This window comes from Fusarium vanettenii, assembly GCF_000151355.1.
Source record: "Fusarium vanettenii 77-13-4 chromosome 2 genomic scaffold NECHAsca_26_chr2_2_0, whole genome shotgun sequence".
NCBI lineage: Eukaryota > Fungi > Ascomycota > Sordariomycetes > Hypocreales > Nectriaceae > Fusarium > Fusarium vanettenii.
In genome coordinates this window covers 91,001-114,946 of record NW_003315859.1, presented here as the reverse complement: position 1 = coordinate 114,946, position 23,946 = coordinate 91,001, and the positions used below count along the sequence as shown (strand labels likewise).

Below are 23,946 nucleotides of genomic sequence, written 5' to 3'. Positions count from 1 at the left end.
AGACTCTGATCCTTTTAAGCGCCTACAGCATCTGCAAGGGCGTAGTCAAAATCAGGCTGCGAATAGGCAATTGGGACTTTTGGCACAACCACAGGGGCTCGGTATGACACTGTACGGCTGAAGATGCCTGGGAGGGTGCCCTGGAGGCTTGGATGAACGGCAGCGGCGACTACGGGCCCGATTGACCAGTCGGCTCGGCCCGTGTGAGGCTTGTATGTCTCTGGCTGAAACGAACCTGGGTAGATGACGATATAGCGGTTTTTCTATTGCGTGTATTGTTGCGTTGACGGTGGTGGCTGTGGTGATACTTCGGACGGATAGTCCGTCAACTTCCCATCTCCCTGAAATTTGAACACCATTCATTACTCGTATTCAAGCCCAGAGTATCCGATAAGCCTTTGAGAAGAATGATAGCTGATTGTTAGACGAGTAGTGCAAAAAACCATAAAACTGTCCTCCAAAGCGACGGAAGAGGTAGTTCTGGAAGCTCCCAAACGCGGTGAACACCGACACGGCTGTGTGTCAAAGAACGCTTTGTTGCCATGGAAACTGCCAACTGCTTTTCTCTTCAGCTGGTTCAAAAACATGTTGGAGAAGTCGGTCGTTGGTTAGTTGTTAAAGGTGGCTGCGGAGGTCGGCGATCCTCACTGCCTGTCGGCTGAGCTCAGCCATGGCTTTTCAACCTGCGGCCACCCACCCAGCGGATTGAACTAATAACGTACACCGTTCTGGTTGGATGCATGTTCAGAAAAGTGCAGGCTATCGGGGAAAGCCTGGTCTGAAAGAGTCATATCAACTGGCCGCAGCAGCCCAGAGCTGAACCCCCCTGGAGCCGTGTATGCAAACTTGTGGTGGTATTGCATATGAGGCTTGCATGGCCGCAAGAAAACTGGATAAAATTGGAGTGTCTACCTGAATACGAAACTTGTTTTATCAATGTGTGTTGAAGGAGTAGTAGGTTTCGAAAATATTCTGATATGTCGCAGGGCAAGCGCTGAATATGAACAAGAGATTGCATGAGCCCAGGCTGACATCGTCCAGATATTCTAAACTGGCTATTCTAAGGCGATTATAGAATTCGGCTTTCCAGAGCCTGGTTTGCCGTGACGTGCTAGCCATCAGGCTGCGCTGCAGGGTGGGAGGGCTCTGCAGCCTGACTCTCATGGAGGTCTTGGTTGATTGCGCGCGTGCCTGGGTATTCGTAAGCGTATCATGTCATGTTCTCCTTTGGCAGGAAAGGCGATGTATTCCAGAGAGATACGTTAGACGAGTAGTGGGGAAGAAGATAATAGATGCCGAGGTGTTAATGCAGCGGAAAGACACGAACTAGGGGAGTTCCTGAGGAGTTGGCGTTTCAGACTCCTTGAGTCTTGCGACTAAACTTGGGGGGGGGGGGGGGGATGAAAGCCCCTATCATGGCATACTTTTGGTTAGGTGAAAGTTGGACAAAGTAAGTTGGACAAGGTATCTGGAGAGCAAAGCCCAGCAACACAGTGAGTTCATCTTGCGCCTTGAAGTCGAGTTCTCAACACACGAGTCTTGTTTTATTGGTAGAGCGATGAAACTAGTAATTCAAATATTGACAACTGGCGTGGAACCTTTATAGGTGCAAGGTTGTATGGAAAGAACTGGACCGACCTTCTTTGCTGCCTGTTCTCCAAAGAGACGGCGCTTGCTGCGAATGTGTTGAGCGGCGGTAGAGCATTTGAAATCGCTGATGGACTAGAGCAGAGTTTATATAATCACGATGCTTATTTCAGATGATCTGATGATTCGAATCCACTGGAGCTTTCCTCGGGACATGCCTTTCAAAGGGGAGGTTTGTGTTTCTGTCAACATGATTTGGTTAGCATAGGTAGCATAGCACCTGCGAATTCTCGAGCACTTGGCACTTGTGCTTGTCCCTTCCGAAATGGGTGTAAATAGACACTGAGATTGGTAGGAATAACACTTCCACGGTAGCACCGTGAGGTTCACAGGTTTGATCCATGGAACAGAGCTCCAGGACTCTCCATCCTGCTGCCCTCCCACCAAGACATAGTTGAATAGCACAAATGATTCTGTTGGAACAGCCGAGTTTCAATTTCGCAAGCTATCGAGTCCTCTTTTCGGGACCATGAGTAAATAAACTACTTTTCCATGTTGCTGTCGCTCATCATGCTTCGATCGTGTACGTGATATGCAATCGTCGAGTCGCAGAGTCTCGCAGGAATGGATCGCCTCTACTTGCTCGCTGCCTTTTCGCCTGACGATTCGGTCGCGGCTGCTGGCTTGCCTCCTCGGTAGAACCACCAGAATCCGACTCCAGCGGCAACAGCACCAAGGGCAAGATACTTGTTTCTAGAGAGATCAATTCAGCTGAAGCTTCTTTGTTAGAGGTCCAGACTTACTGGTCGCCTCTCGGCTTTGGCTCCTTCGCCTCGTAAGGGTGCGGGTCGGCCTGACGAACAGCGCTCGATGTGCGGAGACCGCGTTGAACTGCGGGGAGAGGTCGAAGAGCGACCACAGATCGAGCGACGCGGCTTCCGAGGGCGGACATGATGTTGGAGCTGTTCAATTGAGGTTGAGACTTTGTGTGTTTGTGAGCTTTCGACCCCGCAGCACGAGAAGAGAGCCGATCTGTTGAGAAGGTTGGGGTGTTGCCCTTTAAAGGAGGTGAAAGGCGGGAAATTTCATGGCGTCATGGATGCGTATGCGAGGCGTTTGAGTGAGATTATCAAGGTTTCGCAAGAGGTCACTGAATGGTATTTGGAGAACCTCAAAGGCAGATACACAAGCAGCCACGATACAGTCGGGATACATCTGCAGTACCTGGACCCTGTCTCACTCAACCCCGGATTTCCCCCAGACGGCAGTCCCGCGGGGGTGTGCCGCTACCCCTGGATGAAGAGACCGTTTCTGACTGGAGGAGAAGCTCCCTTGCATCCTGGATGACCCGAAATGCGGAGGTGAATCGACTGATCAGGGTTGCATTGTGTGTCTAACCGAGGGAATTGGGTGGTTGTCGAGCGCGAAGAGAGAAGAGGCTGGGATGAGGGGGAACTTTGTCTGTGAGGTACCGAAGTAAAGAGGGAACAAATTCATGATTACTGGAATAATCGATACGAGCTAATCTTGTCAGATGAATGGAAGAGTGTATGGTTAATACGTGAATATATTCATGCTTCTTCTTGCTGATCGTAGTCTGCTTTTTGGTCAAAATTATCTTGAGCGTTTGGTGGTGCGAAGGATGAGTATTAGCGACCTTCTGGCCTCCATTGTCTTCTCTCCCTGCCTCAAGACACGACACCAATCTTTTCCAACCACCAATCAGATAGTTCATGTCAGTTTACAACCTGTCAATCACTGCTCAACAGGCCATGTCGTCGAGAACGGGTCCTCTCCATCTCGAACTGCCGAAAACCTCCACTCTCTAGCAGGGATAGTTTCGTTCCCGCCCGACGGCTCCGCAATCGACTCCACTGTCATCCGTCGTACCAGGGACGATGCTCTGACATGAGGGTTAACCCTTACCGACCGACAAGCGGTGTACAGCTTTGCTCGAGTATAAAGCATCATCATCATTTTCAAGAAACCATCCCTTCCATGACGAGACTGAAGCCTCACCGCTTCACTTCCCCTCCCGCCCTTGTGCCGCTGATAGATTCCTCTAGGCAACTTGAACCCAGCGAAGAGAACGAAAACAACCGTTTCTATCGAAGCTCTTCCACATCTGCTCCAAAATCACGCCGCCGTCTTTTCTTCTGGTTGAAGGACTTCTTTCGTGAGACTCTGGGAGCGCGAGGCTTCCTATTGCGGCAGCTATACAAGACCAAATGGTAGGGAAATGAGGCTCGCAGGCAAGATGCCACCCTTCATCTTTCCAAGGCAGGATAAATGGATGACCGTTATCCTCCCCACGGAAGAGGAAAGATGTTATCTTGCCTGCAAGACTTGTCTTTCCATCACTTGATCTTGTATGGTTGTTACGAGAAAGAAAGGCTGGCCGCTTCCCGAGCTTGGCAGTTACTATGTCTCGGAAGATAGTATTGGTCTGTCTTTGGGCCAAGAAGCGACCAGAATCATGTTCATGGAAAGGTGGCATCTTGCACTGTGAGCCTCATCTTCCCACTATTATGTTTCTATGGCTATAGAAGCTTAACTTTATCTTAGGTCTACGGTATTTTGCAGCATTGGGTTTTGATGTTGCCGTGTACCTCTCTATGTGTTTTTTTCTTACTTTTTTGATGACATCGCTGTTAGACACATGATCAAAAAACACACAAGAGCTGTTGTGTGTGTTTTGATCATGCGTCTGACAACGATGTCATTGAAAAAGTAGAAGCATGCTCATTGGAGAGGCGCATATCACAAAGGGTTCAGTTGATAACACGAGTCTCTGATTGGGGCAGCCCATGCGTCTGCAATGAAGGTGAAGAAGAAGAAGGCCTTGGAAGTGTTGCAGGATTGTTATTGTGTTATCTCGATGAGGTGTCCGCCGTGCACAGGGTCAAAGAACAGAACAATGAACACATGATAGTAACACCCTGTCATATGTTTGAGTTGTGTTTTTTATGCACGGCGAACATGCTATTGAAGCAACAACAAAAGAAAATTCATCCAACAGTAGATAGTTTCCTTGTGCTCTGAGATAACTACTATCAAATAACACAAGGATACATTCATGAGAATTTCTTAAGATTAGACAATTATCCGCGGCGGGCAGTGTTTCAAAAGGCAACAGTGGTGTACCAAGTATGCGTTCCCATGTCAAATATCTACTGTACAGCAATAATGTCCATCTCCAGGCTTGCACCCAGCGGCAGCTTTGTTGCTTCACAGGCGCTCCGAGCTGGCTTGTGAGGGAAGTACTCGGCATATACCTCATTTACTTCCTTGAAATCATCCATGTTGCGAAAGTAGATCTTGTATCTTGTTAGCAGGGCGCATCGTCGCTGGTCTCGAGCACTCACTGTGACCTTGACGACCTTGTCCAGGCTAGAACCTGCTGCCTCTAGGACTGCTTGAGCATTCTGGCACATCTTGTGCGCCTTCTCGGCAGCGGTACCTTCGATCAGCCTGCCTTGAGGATCGGCTGGGAGTTGACCGGAAAGAAACACGAAGCCATTGGCCTTGATGGCTTGGGAGTAGGGTCCGATTGCTGACGATTGGTATGAGCCCCGGGTTGGTGGAGTAATAAGAAGCACTTACGATGAATAGCCTCAGGGCTAAAGACCGGTTGGATGAGAGCCCGGAGCGGCATCGAAGAGGAGAATGCTCGACGAGGATGCGTGTTGGGTTGGCTGTGGATATGGAGATTGCTTGTTAGTCTGAGGGTCAGAGGGCGAAAGCTGGAAAAAGAGCTTCCAACGCGAAGGGAAGAGCGGCAGAGAGCCATGATGATGAAAGAAGAACAGCTCCCGTATTCCTCAGTAAGTAAAATGTCTGTGAAATAAATGGGAATCCTGCCCGTGGTTATCACGGTGTTTTGAAGTGAGGTCCGGAATCTCGCTCCGCTCGGTACGTACCGCCGGAATGACATCCCGCCTCTGGACCGGAGGAAGACGGAAGCCATTCCCAGCGAATGATAGACAGAGATAGATAAATACACTGCAATATGTCTGGTATATTGGTTCAATGATTTACCCTTGAATCACTCTTATGCTCATCATGTCAGCCTCTATCTTACGTTCACTCGCCCGACCCTCAGCGACACCGAGTCTCGGCCTCTCCACCCTTCACCAAGCACAACGCACTATGGCGACGGGTGTAGTGAAGAAGGAATGGCTTGCAATCATGCCTGATAAGCCTGATGTTTTGGAAATCAGAAAGAAGGTGAAAGCGTAAGTGGCTTGAGTGGCTTACAATATCATGATTGACATCACGCCTTGAAGGACGCACTATGAGGGCATCAAGCCATTGATCGCTTCCGGGACACTACCAGCTGGCGGTGAGTGACCTATAACTTTGATAATTACTATCTAATAGTCTCTGATAGGTGCTATTTTTGAAAAGCACCCTGTTGATGGAGAGCCAGCTCTATTCAAGGGGAGTGTTGTCGTCTATTCCGCCAAAAGCATCGACGAGGTGCGCACAATCATCGAGAATGACGTGTACGCAACCAGCGGTGTGTGGGACCTCGAAAAAGCCCAGATCATACCAGTAAGTCTAGTGTAAAATCTACTCTTCAAAATGGATGTTACTGACGCTCTGCCTTGTTACAGTATGTCCCAGCGGTTCGTGAGCCTCTGAGCAAGTGATATCGGGTACAGAAGGTCTTGAAGCCTAGGGCACAAAGCTGTAGTGATACCCGATTTTTCAGCTTAAAGTATTCAATCCAACCATTGGATAATATTTTTTGTCAACTCTGGATTTGACCGCTAGGTCTAACGATCGATCTATTCTCTCAGTTATCCCAACAAGGGACGGGCTTTAACAATAACAAAGAACACAATATCAACGCTTCATAGCACCATACCCCAATTAACACAGTGGCTCCATCTAATGCTGTCATTTCATGCAAAACCCGCTTTCTTGTCTGCCGTGCCTGACACTATGTGAAAATGGAGAAATGGTGGTTTCTAATAAAAGTTCTTGCATAGAGCCAGGTGTCAATAGCGCTAGTTCAGAAACTATTATATTCGACATTGGCTTCATCAGAGAAAACTATGGCCACACTGTCTCTATTGAAGACAAGTTAATGAAATTGCTTTGTATTTCAAAAAGCAGTGAGTAGTAGTCTACAAGCTCAGGGCTATCTCAAACAAAACCTGTGATCTCTTTCTCTTCTTAATCACTATACTCCCCTTCTTGGTCTTCATCATCATTCCCATCTTCACCTGAGTCAGTCTCTCCGTAGATATATGGATTGGTAGGCCAAAGTAGCCTTCGTAGTGGCTTAGGCCAGATACCTGTGCATAATAAAGTTATTTAATCTTGAGACGACCCGGAAAAGAGTGATTGCACTTACCAGTACGCACGTTGCCGACGTGCTGTTGCATCTTCTGAACCTCATCTTCTTGCACAGCATAGAGACCCTCAATTCGAGCTGTCCAGTAGCCGAATATGAAATCAAGTAGAGACTTTGCGTGATAATCCTGCTGCATGGCGTTGGAGAACTCCTCCATCAGTGTATCAAGGAGCGCCGCATTCTTTCTTTCTTCCTCGGATTGTCGAATGTCTCTGACGGTGTTGGGGTTGCAGTTTAGAATAACATGGATGTAGTGGTGGTTCCCTTCTAACTCCTCGAGCATACAACAAGTGTGCGTCATTTCGAGAGCATTGAATGTCAAGAGGCGAACAAGCTCCAACGCTCGCGTCGACGGCTGCGTCTTTGTAGTCTGCTCTCTTTCTCTTTGTTGTTTGACACTCAGTGTCGGAGTTGCTGTTGGGTTCTCAAACACGTCAAAGTCGAAGAGGAGCCTCTTGATGATTTTGATCTGGAATTCGTCTTTGTTCCATATCCTTATCCCTTGGTAATGCTGCATTGGGTGTGCATGGGACTTGTAGAGGAGCTTGAGTGGTGAACAGCCGTCACCATCAAAATTGCACCAGCAAACACATTCATCTCGATGGGAGTCCTTAGCGAATTGCCGCAAAAGGTCTGCAGATAGAGACAAATAATGATCTATGTCTTGTTGATCATTAAATCTGAGGTAAAAGTGTGACCCCATTTTAGCAGCGACGAGGTGGGCACTGGTTGCGTCAACGTTGAGTCCTAGCCCTAGTGGATCATGAGGCTTCTGATCAAGAAATTCATGTTGCCGGAGCCATGGCATGTTATGGAATATCCAGGTCTTGTCGTCAGGCACGCGCTCCGTGAGAAAGTACTGCTTATAATAGTAAAATGACCAACGCCTTCCAACGAGCATCGGGGGCAGTCCCCGCTGATCGCGTATGTTGGCGTGCGCAAACCCATGCTCGTAGAAGATGGGAAAGAAGCGGAGCGGCATGTCTTCGAAGTGGTAGACGGTAGGAACCATATCGTCGCTCATGGGCACCCGGATCGATAGATCAATTGACTCGCCCGACTCCTCAAGAACGAGGCACCAGCGAGCTGCCGTAGCAAAATCTGGAACGAAGGGACCATTTTGCGAGATGATTCCAAAATTGGCTGCGAGTTCAGACAGCCGTCTGAGCCTTTCAGAGAGATGTCCGGCTATCACTCGTGCAGCCGTGTCCGTGCATTCTGAAAGAAGACATCTCAAGACGTGGTAATTGTTGTTTAGAAACAGTGTGTGTCCTGTGTCAAGTAGAGTGCTTAGAGAAAGCGGAGCCAAGGGAACCATGGGGATGGAGGGATTAAAAGGAAAGAGCATATTCCCTTCGTTTGGTGTTGGCTCATGAAGCAGCACCCGAGCACCGGCATCAACGAGTCTCGTGAAGCCTTGTGGCCAAAGTCTTGCAAGCTGGAGCGTGGTGTAGCCATAAGTTCTCTCAAAAATCGAGTCTGGGGCGAGTTTGAGTTGGTATTCAAGTTCGGGCATGGACCTAGAGAGAATTGCCCAGGCCATTGGGGACACATCCGCTGTTTGAGCAATTAGCAAGTAGTGTTCGTGGCTTGGAGGGTCCTCCGACTTACGCGATGCATAACTCATCAGAAGCGGGTGAATATAGTCCAAGTTAGAACCGACGATTATTTTGATGACGGATTCGTCCCTAGGTTCAATAGTATCTAGAAGGCATGTAAAAAAGTCAAGCGCGATTGCCCTATTCTTGTTGTTGTCCGGCAACCTAGAAAGGAGGTATTGCCAACAGTGTATTTCAAAGAGGGTCCTGTAAATAAGTACCTATGTTAAAATTTGGGTCTGGTGGCATCCATGTAAACGAGGACATGACCTACCGCCACTCAGCATGCTGTTTGGCTACCCCCGGAGCACTCGCATCAGCAAGCCATTGAATCATGTTGAGTATAAGCCTCAGGGATTCTTCGTCGTATTCTTCCTGACTACAGAATACCATAATTTTTTTAAGTAGCATCTATAAGGCGGTTAATTGTTAATTTACTCGCTTTTTACTAGGCCCCCTTTCGGCAACATCTATACCTGCCTATGAACCAGGAGGGGATGTAGTCAGGAGAGGTGGGCTCGGAACTAATTATGATGGGAACAAACGAAAGAATTGGGCTGTGTGAAATAGGACATGAAATTTCGTTGACTTACTACCCAGTACGGGCCAGATAAATCCCCGTGGACATCATACGGCGATGCTGTCCCTTGCTCGAAACAGGTTGCAATCTGCCTTTTCAGATGCAAAAGCCTATCCACCATGGTCTCTCCTTGCCCGCTGACAGCAGAAGTTGGTTCTGGATGGAAGCAGTCGGATATAAGCCGCGACACAGGCCCTTCTTCGGCAAGGATGCGCACGTATCTCAAGCATGGACTTAGACTGAAGCCCCCAGCCCCCGTTGTTAAGCACATGCTAACGTCGACTAGTGTTGAGAAAAGGCCTCCAAGTTGTACACGGAATCGCGCCCCAGCTTTCGTTGTTGAGGTTTTGCGGCCGAATTTTGCAAAAGGACAGCCGACATCATGCTCCGAGATGGTGGTCTGTTCAAAATAGGCTCCCTGACGGAGTGTAGAAAGAAAGTCGTCCCTCCTCTTGGGTCTTGGGGGACACTTGCAGTACTTTCGACGGCGGCGAGGTTGCGGAAGTTCGTTGATACTCCTAGAGGACCCGGGAATGAGATTAGTGTCAGTTGCAGACAAGTCGCAAGCTTGCTTGAGAGAGCTTGGAGGAACTCGTGAGCCGAGCGTTGCCATAAGTAGGGCAGTCTAGTAGCTGGAGGTTAACTTGTCCTGTTTGGCAAGGGATCAAGATCCTAACCTGGTTGTGAGATCCCGCACACCTAGAGTTTGCTGAAGTGGAGTTGATCTGAAGACTCAGATCCCTCATCATTCCAACAAGGAGATGAGTATTTTCAAGGCTCTCCCTGACGTCACTGCCAATAGAATCAAACTGGCTAGCTGAAGCGGTTGAAAATGCCTGAACCTCTGCTCTGGCTGAGCTGAGGCTTTGGCTGATATCGGAAAATTCTCGCCGAGATGTGACCTGAAGGCATTCAACCTGTGTTGAGTTGACTTCAACGGCAGCTTTCAACTCGCGTGCGCTGGAAGTGGTACTCGCTTGTACAGCCTTCAAAGCATCGGAATGAGAGGCACCCAGGTCCCTGTAAAGCTCTAGTCAGCTCGGATGTTGTGATTCAAGAGACAGAACAAACACACAGATCTGCCATCTGCAGAGCGGTTGTGAGGATGCCCAATATGGACTGGACATTCTGCCGGGCGCCCTCGAGCTTGCTTCTTTTCATGGGGTAAACCGCCGCTCGGTACGTTTCTTTCATCTTCCCCTTGATAGTGCTAGAGGTATTGACCGGGATGCCGACCTCCGTCAAGACCTCCTCCAGACTTCGGAGTTTCACTTCAGCCTGTCGGAGGTGTTCGAGGAGCGACCTGGCATTCTCTGGGCTGTCGGTTTCGATGCGTGCGATGGTGTGTTCGAGTGATTTGAAAACGGCTAGCAACGATCGAATCTCGTCCATGCCATTGTCTACGTCCTGTTGCCGCCCTCGGATTGCGTCAGCATACTGAATGAGCCCTTGGCAGACCTGAATGCCCAGAGAGATGATGCCGACGGCACTGCCGGCGATGGACAAGGGATCACCCATAGACAAGGTTTTCGAAGGTATTTTGGCAAAATTTTGTTCAAGAGCTGCCCTCGCAGCAGAAAACCTGCGATTCCATCGACAGGAAAGAGTTGGCGGAGGGGAAAAAGAATCTCGCAATTGCGATATTTCAGAGCCTGATCTGCCCAACAAGGCCGCCTCGGCGCACTGAGTGGCGCAGAAATCAGGCTGCATGAAAAACCCCAGAGTGCCCATCAGAGCGCCTTACACAGCATACTTAGCTGACAGTGAGAAGTCACAGCAAACTCGCAACTCAGGTAGTCGGAGCCAGCTTCAAAGAGGATAAGGGGCAATAGGATGAGTTGCCACAAACCAGCGTCCCTTTGGTTTTATATGGTTGAATTCTTGAGAGACAAGCCCTTGCTGGAACCTCTGCTATTAGTTCCGTGTTTAACGGTACATGAAATCGGCGCCTTGGCGGACCATGTGTTGGCCGATGTGCTTCGCCTTTGTGCAGCCACATAGCCAATAGGACGACAAGGCATATCAGGTCAGCATTGTTTTACGCTCAAGGGCTGAAACGTTTGGTCGCATCAGCCAGAGGCTGTGTGATGTTGACATTGACTGTTGTGCAACGGAGGTTAGAGCAGTTGAAATACCAGTGAGAGGCTGGACCTTTCATGCTGATGTGGCTAGGTGTGACTCTTCTGCTGCTGCAGAAGGTTTAAAAAAGGCCACTATATTAATATCGGGTCATGATGTTATGACGTGTTAAGAATCTGTTCTTTATTATAGTTGCAGCCCGGCCCCTGATGGGAATGGAGCCAGAAGATCGACTATTGCGCAAAAAGCTGTGGCTCGGACGTCGAAATAGAGTCGGAATCCTTATATATGAACTCAAATGAGTTGAAGATGATGTCATAAAACTAGGGAAGGTTTATTTTACTGTGATCTACTTTTCCTCCCTAACTCCTTCGAACTACTAGAATAGGTAGGTAGGTAGAATATCAGATCATATGAGATAACAACTGCATTATCTTTTCTGGTCTTTAGATGTGGGTCATTGATCTCGCAGAGATGGTCAGAATCGAGACAACCTTATTGTCAAAGTTGGGAATAGTTTCATTTGGGGACTGACGTGGGATCCACCCGTAGGATCAAATCCCAGCAGATTGTGGGAGGTCTTTGACCAACAGGCAGCAGCCCCAGTAGTTAAGACGCACAGAGCAGCAGTCGTCATCTCCGATATTGGATCAAAGGCTGATTCTCCATTGTTTCAGCAGGGTAGCAGCTGAGCGGGCCAGACAAGATTGTTGGCCAGCAAGGCTCACTGCAGATGACAAAGGGAAGCCAAGCCCCGTTGCTAGTGCTGATTTTGACTACGACGACGATGACGGGAAATCTTGTTGCAGATCCTGCCAAAGTTAAAGCATGACTCCAACGGCTTTGCATTATCCTTTTCATTAATAAGCCTCCACCCGGTGCCCGACTCTTCGGTTCAGTCAAGCGAGCGGGAGCCTAAACGCTTGACCGCACAACATACACTGCAAACGACAGGCCTCGCGATGGCTTCAATTGCGCAGCCGCAGTCTTCGGCGTCGCCCGATAACGACTCAACCAATGCCGCCTCCTCCGGTGCTCCCGTGCCGCCGCGCCAGAACGGCGTGGCTACCATCCCGTTTAACCGCCCCGTTGCTCTCACGGCGTCGGGTGCCCCGCTGTTGAACCCGAGGAGCTGTGTCACTTGTCGCCGGCGCAGGGTTCGTTGCGACAAGATGATGCCCTGCAGTAATTGTCGTCGCGCACAGAGCGATTGCATGTATCCAGCGCCAGGTCGCGCCCCACGCCAGACGAGGCCGAATGTGCCGGCCAAGGCTGTGCCCACTGAGCGAGAGGCCGATCTCATCAAGCGTCTTCGAAAACTTGAAGGTCTCGTTCAGGAACTGAGCGGCGGCAGTAACGTGGGCGCATATGATGACGAATCGCCCAAGGCACAGGATCACAACAGCCCTCAGTCTGACATTGTGAAAGAGACAGCCGATGAAGTCAAGCGAGAGACTGAGAGTCGTAATTTCACAAACCTGAACAAGCAGCTTGGCCGATTGATCCTTCACGATGGAGAACCGACTGCGCGATATGTCAACAGCGGCTTCTTTGCCAAGCTGAATGATGAGGTACCATGAGACCGCCCGCAATGGTGATGAGCATAGCTAACGATCATAGCTTGATGAGCTGCGCAATGAGATGGAGGCTGTTGATGACCTGGACGATTTTCAAGACGACACGACACCTGAGCAGTCGCCTCCGCAGAATCTTGGCGCCGACTCTGATCATCACAGCTTTCTCTTGGGTTATCGGTCTGCAGACGTCGACCTGGCTGGTCTTCATCCTTTGCCAGCGCAGACATCTTTCCTCTGGCAGATATATCTCGAGAACATTGAGCCATTGGTCAAGGTACTGCACATCCCAACCATGAGCAGACTCATGACCAAAGTGAGGCGTGGAGAGCATGACCTTCGTCCTGGTGATGAAGCCCTCGTCTTTGCCATCTACTACTCAGCTGTCGTCTCAATGGAATCTGACGAGGTAAGAGCCCACCTCCAAGGATTGCTTCAATCTCACTCACATCTTAGGCCCAAACAAACCTCGGAGCATCCAAGTCGCACTACATCGCCCAGTTCCGCTTCGCCCTCGAGCAAGCCCTCGCAAAGGCCAACCTCCTCACCACGTCCGACATGGCTGTCCTCCAGGCCTTTGCCATCTACCTCACCGTCGTCAAGTGCCACGATGACAGTCGTTTATGCTGGACCCTCACCAGCCTCTGCGTTCGCATGGCTCAGGCTCTCGGTCTCCACCGTGACGGACAGCAGCTTGGGCTCCCGCCCTTTGAGGTTGAGATGCGACGTCGGCTTTGGTGGGCGGTCGTGGCGATCGATCTGCGTTCTGCTGAGGAGATGGGCTCCGATCTTATTGTTAATGATAAGAATTTCGACACGCAGTTGCCATCTAACATTAACGACACCGATATCGACCCGTCTTTCACCGAGATGCCCACACCTCGTCAAGGTCGGACTGACACAGCAATCTGTCTCGTGAGATATGAGATCATCGCCCTTTCTCGTCGCTTATTCACGGCAATGACACAAATGCGACCAGTTGATCCCAAAAACGTCGAAAAGAGTCTCGAGGACCGTGAGCGAATGCTTGTCGAGGTCTACGATCGCATGGAGGACAAGTTCCTGAAGCACGTCGTCATGGACGAGGATCCTGTCTTTTGGATGGCGTCCCTCATTTCGCGTGTTATCATGGCCAAGATCGGACTCATCATTTACCAGCCTGTGCTATTCCCAGGCACTGGACCCGAAGCATCGCAGGAGATCCGGAGTCGGCTGTGGATGTCGACGATTGAGATTGTCGAGTACAACCACATTCTCAACGTCGACCCGCGGTGTCGTCAATGGCGCTGGTTGTTTCAATCCTACAGGCAATGGCACGCTATCGCATACATGCTTCTCGAACTGTCAAGACGGCCATGGAGTGTCACATCAGAACGAGCCTGGGAGGCTGCCCAGATCTTGCAGTACGACCATCCCATTGAAGGCACCAACAACGCAGAACACACCGCGGCATGGATGCCCATCAAGAGGCTCTACGCCAAGGCTAAAAAGCATCGCGAAGCTGAAATGGTACGACTCCGCGCTGATCCGGCCGCTGCAAGACAGCTGGACATTGAGGATCGATTGAAGCCAGTACTCGAGCGCATCGGTCCAGCTCCGGGCATGGAAACTCGCATGTCGGAACTGAGACTTCGATGGCGAAAGCTTTTCCGCTCTGGAGAGTTTGTTTATAACTCGGAATATCCCACAAGCATCATGCAAGAACAAGCACAAGGGGCTGGTCCTCAACCTACACCTCAGCCTAGGAGTGTCCAGGTGCAGGAACCAGAGCCCCCTAAGCAGAGTACCGAAACCACAAATAATGTGTTGTCCGATGCCAACCTCAATCAAGCATGGCAGAACGTTCACTCCGGCAATCCAGGCATAGCTGTGTACTTTGAAGGAGGCACCATGGAGGCTTCCAATCCAGGGGGTCTCTTCCCAGGAGGGGGCAGTCTCGGAAGCATGTCAAGCATCGCATCACCCGCTGCATCCGGCGCAGCAACGTCAACATACCACGACCACGATCCTCAGCAGTATCCAGATCATCACCTCTCGCCATGGCCGGGACAAAATGACTTTCAACACAATCACAACGGCGATCTCGGCGACATAGACGACCTCTTCCAACACGGCGCGCTAAACCCCGATGGCTTATCGTCCGTGACGCAGGGTATGGATCTGAGCATGGAACTAGGCGAGGTGGAAGATATTGACTGGAAGAATTGGGATGAGACGCTGAAACTGCTGAGCAAGCCAGCGATGAGTGGCGGGACGGGCAGTTGGGGAGGCATGTGATGAGAGATGTGAGATGTATAGAATAGTCATGTTCCGCGAGGAGTTGTTTATGGGCGAGATTATATACCAACATTTGCGTTAGAGTTATTCAAGGTAGGTCTGAGGAACGATAATAGTACCTCTGTGTTTCGACGTTTCGAGCATGTTTGTCCTCCAACTTTGAAGATGATGTCTTCCAAACTTTGAGACATTAGTGAGAATCCACAAGCATAAGCTTCCAACTATATTAGCGATATAATCTTCGAAGAACCTTCATGCCTCTTCTGAAAGATAAGCACGAGACCATCAACCACCTGAATGCCGGAGTATGTTGATCGACGGGGAAGTTGGTTCCCATCCGGACCGACCACGGTAATCCTGGACACGGCGGCGGACATGACGAAAGGTTGGTTTGCTATGAGGAAAAATGGAATCTGATTTAACACTGCATCGCCGTCTCAAGTGACTCTGAGAGGTTGTGATCGTGAGGAATCTGGAGGTTGGAGGCAAAGCGCTCACCCTCCTCATGAGAGCAATCCTGTCGAATCCGGGCGTCGTCAGTGGCAACAGAGCTTAGTCGAGGACAAATCGAGGAAATTTAGAAGAGAATAGAAAGTAAAATGAGATACAGAAGCCAGTCGGTGTTGGCATTGCAAAAGTAGTGGAAAGAGCATGGTTTGGGTCACGCTCAGAACGAACAGGAAGCTTGGTGGGACGAGTGGTGAGGTTGGCCATACCTAGTCCATTTGATTCTACCACAGCCCATATGAATAACTCTCCCATGATGGGCTCGATTTCCCTGGAAATTAACGGAAACCAGCCAATCTAAATCCAACCACAACAATGGCATCCGGCACCCTCACTTCCGGCATATGCGATCAACCCAGTAATGTTACAGCTTACATCGAGCTGTTCCAACGAAAGCTCGAGTACATGGAGGAGAGAAGGTGGAGAGAGGATTCATCTAGGGTCACGAATCCAAACAAGTTAAAAGCAAAGACTTGTTAGGCAGCATATCTTTATGCCCAAGATACTCATGTTTACAAGGGTTAAAGAAAAGGCTTTAATCCCGATGCCAAACCACTAGAGAGCAGCAAAATCCACAGCGGCAGCAACTACAGGCTGGTTCCCCTTTCTTTCGACAAGTCTTCACTAGGCACTTGTTAGATAATATCCAACACACACTTATGATGCCACCCACATACCTTGCGGAACTTGAGATTCGAAGAAAAGGGCTGACTGGATATGTGGCCACAAAGCCGGCATCCATTCTCCTTCAAATCGGCCTCGGGCCCCCAAGGGTTATTGATCCATCTTCTTCAAAGCTTGGCCTTGGGGGCATCGGTGTCGGCATATTCGAGGTAGAGCTTCCTGTTTTTCTCGGCGATGTGAGCCCAGAGCTCGTCATACGTGGCTTTATCGACGTCTATAATATATTAGAATCCAGTTTACCAAAGCCCATAAGCCCATTTCAAGAGCCCATATCACAGTAAAGAGATAGCCTTTGGGAAAATGCTAAGGAATACATACCGAAGCCGTCGTCAGCCTTTGTGGGCTTTGGAGCGGGAGGAGGGTCGCGCAGCCACTCCTCCAAGGAGATGAGCTCATCGGCAGCGGCCGGGAAGGAAAAAGGACAAGTAGTCACTTGCTCGCCGTTTGGCCCCGTGATATGAACCATAGGCTTAGAAGACATGGCGTCGAAAGAGTGTTGTTATTTTCTCTTGAAAAGAAAAAGGCAAGAAAGAACAGCGGCGGTGATCTGTTGCAAAGGTCTTCATCAGAATTGTTTATCAGAGATGTACATGAGCTTCGTTAATGTGCCAACACGTGACCCCCGAGCAAACAATTTTGTTTATACCTACCTACCTAGTCACAGATCGTCACTTGTAACATTAGGGAGGGGCCCATGATTCACTGAAGAAATGAGGCAGAAAGGAGAGCTCAGTTACAAACAAGGTATATTGCGGATTGCAGGTGAAAACTCGGTTTATTTCGGCTAGATGGTGCTCTGTCATATCTATCTCCCGAAGTTATGAAGAGGGGTTCGAGGGACGTAGAGGCGCCCTTCTCCCTCCTCTAACTGCAGTTACGATTACGAGCCAGGGACAGGTCAGGGGTAGCTAGTCTGTACTCGAACGGGGCAGGCTTCGGGGCGCGTCGCCGTTTGGGCACGAATCCTGGTAGTTCGTAGGCGACGCTATAGTAGAAGGCGGCCATTATTGTGTGAGTGGGAGGCTTTGGCAACGCTCCTATGGATCAGTTGAGAGATCATCCAACTCCCACATCCAGCCCCCATCCAGCAAAGTCGTATCCAAAAGGTCCGCCCCCTCAACATCTAAATCGTCAATAACTGATAGAATAGCTTCTGGGTGCGGCTGAACAAATCCGTCATCCCCATTCCTGATGTGCGACCACACAGGATCGGGCGACACATCAGTCTGACCGGGATGAGCAATAGCATATCCAGCGAGGTTCGAGTTTTGTCTAACAGCCCCTGCATCACCGAGTTTTGAGAAAGGGGTACCATCTCTGCCGCGTATCTTATTATGAAGCTCGAGGAGCTGTACCAGGTCCGCCCGGTAAGCTTGTGCTGGGACGACGTGCCTGGAGACGTATTCATCGAGTAGGCTCATGACTTGAGGTAGATCCCAGAGAAGCTCATTCGCAGGCCTGATGATGTCGACTAATATTAGAGCAAAAGCTGCTGAGAATACTGCGTCGATGTCGTACGGCAAGAAGATGTCTGCGGAAAGTGAGCATACCCTCGGGATTACTGGTGGATGACGCTCACCACACATCATCTGATGTTTCAGAAGCGACATTATCTTAAGAATATGTATCGCCGAGTCAATGCACATCCTCAGCATAGATTCGAAGGCGGGAGACAAAGGCTGCGGGTTGCTTGACGAGGGTGTATCGGGGCTGAGAAGAGGCTTCAACAGGGAAAACAGGACCGGTCGGACGGTTAAAATCACACACTAAAAGCCGACTTTAGCATTTAGCTTTGCAAGCATCATCATCATCACAAACCTGGTGAAGCAACAAATGTAGTGTGGCAGCTTCACGATTGACCGACTCCCTTGTCTGTTGAAGATCCAGGTACAGGTGTTCCCGAAGCACGGAGGAGGTCTCTGCAAGACGCGAAAGAATGGCTTTGACCTCAACAAGGAAGTTTCTTTGCTGGCTATGTGTCCCGTAAAGAACTGCCATCTGTGAGCTGGGTGACCAGATCAGGATTGCTTGAGCATACCGTCAAGAATCTTGCCCAAGTGGGAAGAGATCCTAACATGTATAGCAAAGGCGTTCTGCGCATCGTCTCTCTCCTTGGTATCGGGGAAAGGAATCGAAATATCGTCGTCGCGCATGACTGAAGGGCTGCCAAGCATGGCAGCGCTCTTCCTGTCAATACAGTAGACCGTCCACCAGAGTCTCCGCTGGTACTCGACATTCGGTGGTCGCAAAGCTTCAGGGAAGAGCTTATTCATAACGTTGGTGACAGACATGCGCAAAGCCTGTCCTATCTGGAAAGAGTTATTGAATAGTCAAACATGGGAGCTGCCTAGCTCACAGTAACATAAGACTCTTGCAGCAGGTCGGTTGCGTGCATGAACAAAGCCGCCAAGCAGAGGATCTCGATTGACAGTAGAGGGTGTTCGTAAAGCCTACGAATGTCTGGCATGGCCTCGATCGCGTGGGTGAAGTAAACCATTCCAGATGGTCCCTTCTCGCAGTGTTCTCTGGATAGTATGGACTTGCCAAACGCCAATACAAGAAGCATCTGGAGGTGCCACAATGTGGCATCCGGAAGTTGGCATTTACCACGTTCGCTATAGAATGCTCTCAATTTCTGAAGAAAAGCTTCTGGCTCGAAGAGAGAGTAGAGCGATCCGAAATGCGCCACCACGGTGTTGGTTAAGTACTCGGCATATGAGAGTCTTGGTAGTGGGATGCTGGCCAGATCAAGTGCAATCGGCGGTAAGTTCGTCGTGTAGGATATGTCCAGGCGTTCTACGGAGACACTCCCGGGGTCTGCGATAGGTGATGATCGTTGAAGAAGGTTGCGTACGTTTCGGCTGAAACTGAGAGTCGAGCTGTGCCCAAGATAGGCTTTTGAGGTGAGCGCCGCAGTCACCTGGAGGACAAAGGAGAGACGTACCAGGATGTCCATATCGATGAACTTTGATCTGGGGCTCCGAGGCGACCAAAGTGTTTGTCAAGTCCTCTGAGTCGAGGCGCCGATGTATAACGGACGTCTCTCCTGGGTCTTGATTGTATGAGGCGGCAGCAACTGGCGGTCGCTTCTCAGGATCTGAGAGGGAATTTTCGAATGAAGGATCTGGCGATCCCTGTTCTTCGGCATCACCATGAACAGACAATTGCCCCTCCGTCCGTGAGCTCTGTGTGCCTTGGAGTTGAGTCTCGAGTGCCTTGATCCGAGCATGCAGCCCGTCGAGATACCTGCAAGCATCAGGCATGAAGCGTCATTGCCAGTAAATTACTCACTCGACAGAAACCGTAGCTTTTGCCTCTTTTTCTTCGAATACACATGGTACCTTGCGACTAACGCATCTCTCACAGGGGTTTCTCCCAGAGCATCGGGACTTGCGATTGCGACAGGCTATGCACCTGCAACCATGTGTCAATTTTGATGCCAAGTTGCCGAGATCGCACAGCCTTACGCATTAGAGATCTTTCTCCGACGGCGCCGAACAGATGAGGGCGATTGGACCCGAATCTCATCTTCCATGGTCGAACTTTGGCGGGGGAGAGCATAAACTGAGTTATCAAGATGTCCGTAACAATGCCCGGAATGAGGGGTTCTTTATGAGCCGGCCTTGGTTTAAGACGCCGGCTCGGGACGGGAGGGCTCCAGTTGATAGGAATCCACCACAAGGCCCGAGATCTTAGGGGATCGGTAGCGGGGAGGAGCCGTTATCTCAAGAGCTCAACGCCCATTGGATCCTTGCAGTTCAATTCGGCTTCTTTGAGTGAAAGCTGACTAAGGCTTGCACTTTACCTCTCAGTTTGGTGATGCTCAGCTCAGGGGCAAATGCAGGTACGTACCTTATCTGCCTGCAGCCTGGGCCCAACCACCCCATTTTTATTCTTCAGGTCAACTCCATGCAGCAATAATTCCTGTTAGGACATGGGATGATGGGTGTGTCACATACCCTCAATGCTGGGTGATGATGGTTTGAATGTGCCATTAAAAATAATCTCTGAGAATTCAGTGATTTATAGACTCAAAAATCAACGATTTTCTTTCAAAATTTCGTCTCAATTGTGGTGATATCAACCTGCCCCCTAACACTTGGTATCGGGGCAGCGTGTTGCCCCAGAGCAACGGGTAGCGCCCAGTGAAAGAAGCAAGCACAGGCAACCAACCGCAAACCGTGGAGCTGCATGGGAGCAAACCTCATGAAACTCGACCTGTCCTTTCATGCCCATGATAACTCATTATCTCGAGTCTTCAGTGAATAATTTCAGCATCTTTCTACTATAATCTCTGTTTTTTACGCTTGATTCATCTGTACATCGTCTCGCTTCCATCACCTTGGACCGGCAGTTGACCCGCAGGTGCAGGGAATCAACATCTCCTTTCGCCAGTGCAGCAAACACACAAAAACAACGACATCATCTCTTCTTCGACAAGCGCTCAATTCATTCACTCAAGTCCTCGGTCTGAATTTTAGGGCGTTTCCCCTCTCAGGGTGAATTCATCCACCTCATGTCTTCCCGCGCAACCTACAGCTTCTCGGCAACCACAATGCCTCACTCTCACTCAACAACACCACGGCGCCGACCTCGCCAGAGCCGCATCAAGCCAGACCCCGACTCTGCCACGGATTCTTCATCTATTCCAGAGTCTGGCACTGTCAACCTTGATCTGCGCAATACTCCTTCTAACACTTCGAGCTACAGCGAGAGCGGGCATATTCCACCCAACCAGGCTTTTTATCGTCACGGCAGATCCGATGCCCGTAAGTTTACCCTGCATCAACCTCACCCAAGAATACTCTAACATCATCAAAGCAACCCCAAGTGAGCGCCTCACAGAACCTGAGCCTTTGCTACGGGAACTGAGGATGCGACCCAACGCTGCGGCTGAGAGCCCGACCAGCCAGGTCCCCGTTGATGGGAGCTTCTTCCAGACATCCTTTCAGGACATCGGAAAGAAGCTCAAGGCCTGCAACGATACACTCGGTGAGCTTCAGCAACTTGGTGTCTCTCACGATGTCCCTCTTCCAGAGCTCGTCCTCGTCGGCGACCAGTCTGCCGGTAAATCGAGTCTCATGTCAGGTCTCGCCAACCTTGATCTTCCTCGAAGTGAAGGAACCTGCACCAGATGCCCACTGCACATTCGAGTGTCACGAAGTCATGATCCATCCTGCCGCGTGTGGCTTCGCAAGGAATACTCCTACCAACCCCCAGAGCACCGATCCATCAATGAGAACGACGTCACTGATCGGGATCCCTTCTTCCCTTGGCGAAAGCTGCCGACCACAGTTGTGCATGAGTTCAAGACCATGATTGACCACAGCGACATCGAGGAGGTTCTTCGTTGGGCCCAGATCGCCATCCTCAACGATGATAAGAGCCATGAGCTCTTTGTCCCCGGCTCCGGTGGCATCGCAAACACGGTTCCCATCGACAGAGCCGCCGAGACCGTGGCTGCCAAGTTCTCGCCAAACATCGTCGCCCTCGAGATCAAGGGCCCCGAACTCCCCGATCTTTCATTCTACGACATGCCAGGTATCTTCCAGAACCCAGCTGACGCTCGCGACGACTACCTCGTCAATGTTGTGAGAAACCTCTCGAGAGAGTATATTCAACATCCATCGGCGATCATCTTATGCTCTATGCCCATGAACAGTGATGCCGAAAACTCATCTACCTTTGGCCTCATTCGCAGACTTGGAGCTCTGAATCGCACCATCGGCGTCCTCACCAAAGCCGACCTCATCCCAGAGGGCGGCAACCATGAGCAGTGGCTTGCCATCATGAGGGAGGAGGCACATACCACTGGACTCGGGTACTTCATCACGTCGCGACCACAGGGAAAGGATCTCGATGAGCTCAAGAGGTGGGAAGAGCACGTATTTGTGGATTACGGCTACGACAGATGGCCACCTGCATTCCACCCCTTCACTGATCGGTGTGGTATCGAGAAGCTAAAGGCATTCCTCTCAGAGAAGCTTGGCCAGGAGTTCGCAAAAAGGTACGTTATCACGCCAATGCCTATAGAGAATGACCAAGAAAAGCGCTAACACTTCACCAGCCTCCCTCACATCAAGCAGACACTTAAGCACCATCTGAATAACATCGTGGAACAGTTGAACAAGCTACCGGAACTGCCATCCAATGTTGAACTCGAGGTCCAGACCAGTGTCATGGAGTTTGGCGAGCAGGCTCGATCCAAGCTGAAGCCTGCTGAGTTCTCTAAGCACTTTGTCCCGCTGCCCGAGAACTTTCGCGAATGTCTCCTGGATATGAAGCCCAAGTTCACTCTCAAGGACAGTAGCGACATTCCCGTTCTGGAGATCTCTGATGACGAATCTGATGCGGGATCGGTTGTTACCATCACCAACACCAATACGCCAAGCAAAAGACGAGCGATGGGACCACCTACGACCCCTTCCAAGCGAGCCCGCACTGATCCAATGCCCAACGGAACCAATGGACACATCAAGCCCGAAGACATGAGAGCCAGTGTTCCGCGGTTCTCTCCCGCTGCCGGCCCTCGACGGACAGCCTTCCCAGCTCCGTTCACTCCATTCACGGGCGTCGGACGAGGATTCAGGACTCTTCGCCAGGTTCGGGATGAGATCAAGGCCAAGACCAGAGCTGGCGTGCCAGACATCATCACGGAAGAGGTCTACAACGACATGTGCCGCGAGGCAATTCAACCCTGGGATGGACCCATGAAGGCATTCCTCAATGAGGTTATGAACCTCTTGAGCACGATGCTTGAGTCAGCCTTGGAGCTCTCGTTTGCTCGTCTCAACAAACGTCTCATCTATAAGGAGTGTCGCAAGATTCTCACAGAGTACCTTGATGAGCGGCGCCATGAGACTCTTGCTGCGCTTGATGTGGTTTATCGCCTCGAGACATACGGTCTGTTCACAGTCAACCAGGAAGCATTCCGTCGGTATCAGAAGGACGAGCAGATTCTTCTGACGCGATACCGCCACCAGATGCGAATGTTGGCGGCCGGGTACGGCGATGGGCGACCCCCGGTTCCTTGGGAAAGCCTAACCGATGAGAAACGTATCCAGGACGAAAGGCGACGCGAGGCCGATCTGGGCAAGCTTGGCCCAGATTCATTTGAGAGGGAGCTCGAGGTCGTGGCTTATGTTAGAGGCTACTACCGCCTCGCTGCCTTGCGGTTCGCGGACGCTGTAGCTCTCCACATCACCAACGGCATGATTCCTCACATCCAACGTCACCTACCATATCACCTCGACCGCAAGCTCGGCCTGGGAGGTCATGATTCCACAAGCGTCTACGAGAGGCTTATGGCAGAGGACTCGGCCACGGCGACGAGGCGGGAGGTGCTGAGAGGAGAACGAGACAAGTTTGCAAAGGCCTTGTCGAGCATCGAGGAGTTGGAGGCCGGAGCTGGCAGCAGAGGATTGTCGGAGGAACAACAGACCGACGAGATGTCGGACATTGCCATGATGAGCGGTGCGCTCCCTGCTGAGTGTTGAGCAGACCAATTGTGACACGACAACGAACGATTGGTGTTTTACCCTTTGATGGCATCGCGGGCCGAATTATGCTGTCTATTATACCGTCAACTTGTCTTGTAAGGATTCGGAAGGATTCATTGGGTGTGTTACGGATACTTGCTATTATTGTCTTTCATGTTTGGTACGGGACGGGAAAAGGAACAATGTTCGGACGAAGGGA

The 23,946-nt window shown here is 50.5% G+C and overlaps 5 protein-coding genes across 5 annotated transcripts; 3 read left to right on the top strand and 2 right to left on the bottom strand.

Moving 5' to 3' along the window:
• Positions 1 to 4,757: 4,757 nt before the first annotated feature.
• Positions 4,758 to 5,377, bottom strand: NECHADRAFT_76951 (uncharacterized protein; the record flags this gene model as incomplete). The annotated part of the gene is made up of 3 exons (XM_003043877.1): positions 4,758 to 4,904; positions 4,953 to 5,140; positions 5,191 to 5,377. 3 exons carry the CDS (start codon positions 5,375 to 5,377, stop codon positions 4,758 to 4,760), a joined length of 522 nt encoding a protein of 173 aa, XP_003043923.1.
• Positions 5,378 to 5,649: 272 nt separating this feature from the next.
• On the top strand, positions 5,650 to 6,239 carry NECHADRAFT_76950 (uncharacterized protein; the record flags this gene model as incomplete). The annotated part of the gene is made up of 4 exons (XM_003043986.1): positions 5,650 to 5,822; positions 5,874 to 5,929; positions 5,978 to 6,141; positions 6,204 to 6,239. 4 exons carry the CDS (start codon positions 5,650 to 5,652, stop codon positions 6,237 to 6,239), a joined length of 429 nt encoding a protein of 142 aa, XP_003044032.1.
• A 1,168-nt stretch (positions 6,240 to 7,407) lies between these two features.
• Positions 7,408 to 15,057, top strand: NECHADRAFT_91416 (uncharacterized protein; the record flags this gene model as incomplete). Its single annotated transcript, XM_003043985.1, has 8 exons — positions 7,408 to 7,427; positions 11,657 to 11,658; positions 12,075 to 12,099; positions 12,336 to 12,777; positions 12,827 to 13,189; positions 13,237 to 14,441; positions 14,472 to 14,692; positions 14,762 to 15,057. The coding sequence occupies 8 exons, from the start codon at positions 7,408 to 7,410 to the stop codon at positions 15,055 to 15,057; spliced, it is 2,574 nt and encodes an 857-aa protein (XP_003044031.1).
• A 2,228-nt stretch (positions 15,058 to 17,285) lies between these two features.
• On the bottom strand, positions 17,286 to 20,135 carry NECHADRAFT_76947 (uncharacterized protein; the record flags this gene model as incomplete). Its single annotated transcript, XM_003043876.1, has 8 exons — positions 17,286 to 18,014; positions 18,067 to 18,275; positions 18,446 to 18,557; positions 18,605 to 19,143; positions 19,193 to 19,494; positions 19,540 to 19,662; positions 19,716 to 19,790; positions 20,101 to 20,135. 8 exons carry the CDS (start codon positions 20,133 to 20,135, stop codon positions 17,286 to 17,288), a joined length of 2,124 nt encoding a protein of 707 aa, XP_003043922.1.
• Positions 20,136 to 20,803: 668 nt separating this feature from the next.
• Positions 20,804 to 23,744, top strand: NECHADRAFT_34494 (uncharacterized protein; the record flags this gene model as incomplete). The annotated part of the gene is made up of 3 exons (XM_003043984.1): positions 20,804 to 21,017; positions 21,070 to 22,255; positions 22,316 to 23,744. The coding sequence occupies 3 exons, from the start codon at positions 20,804 to 20,806 to the stop codon at positions 23,742 to 23,744; spliced, it is 2,829 nt and encodes a 942-aa protein (XP_003044030.1).
• Between the last annotated feature and the right edge of the window lie 202 nt (positions 23,745 to 23,946).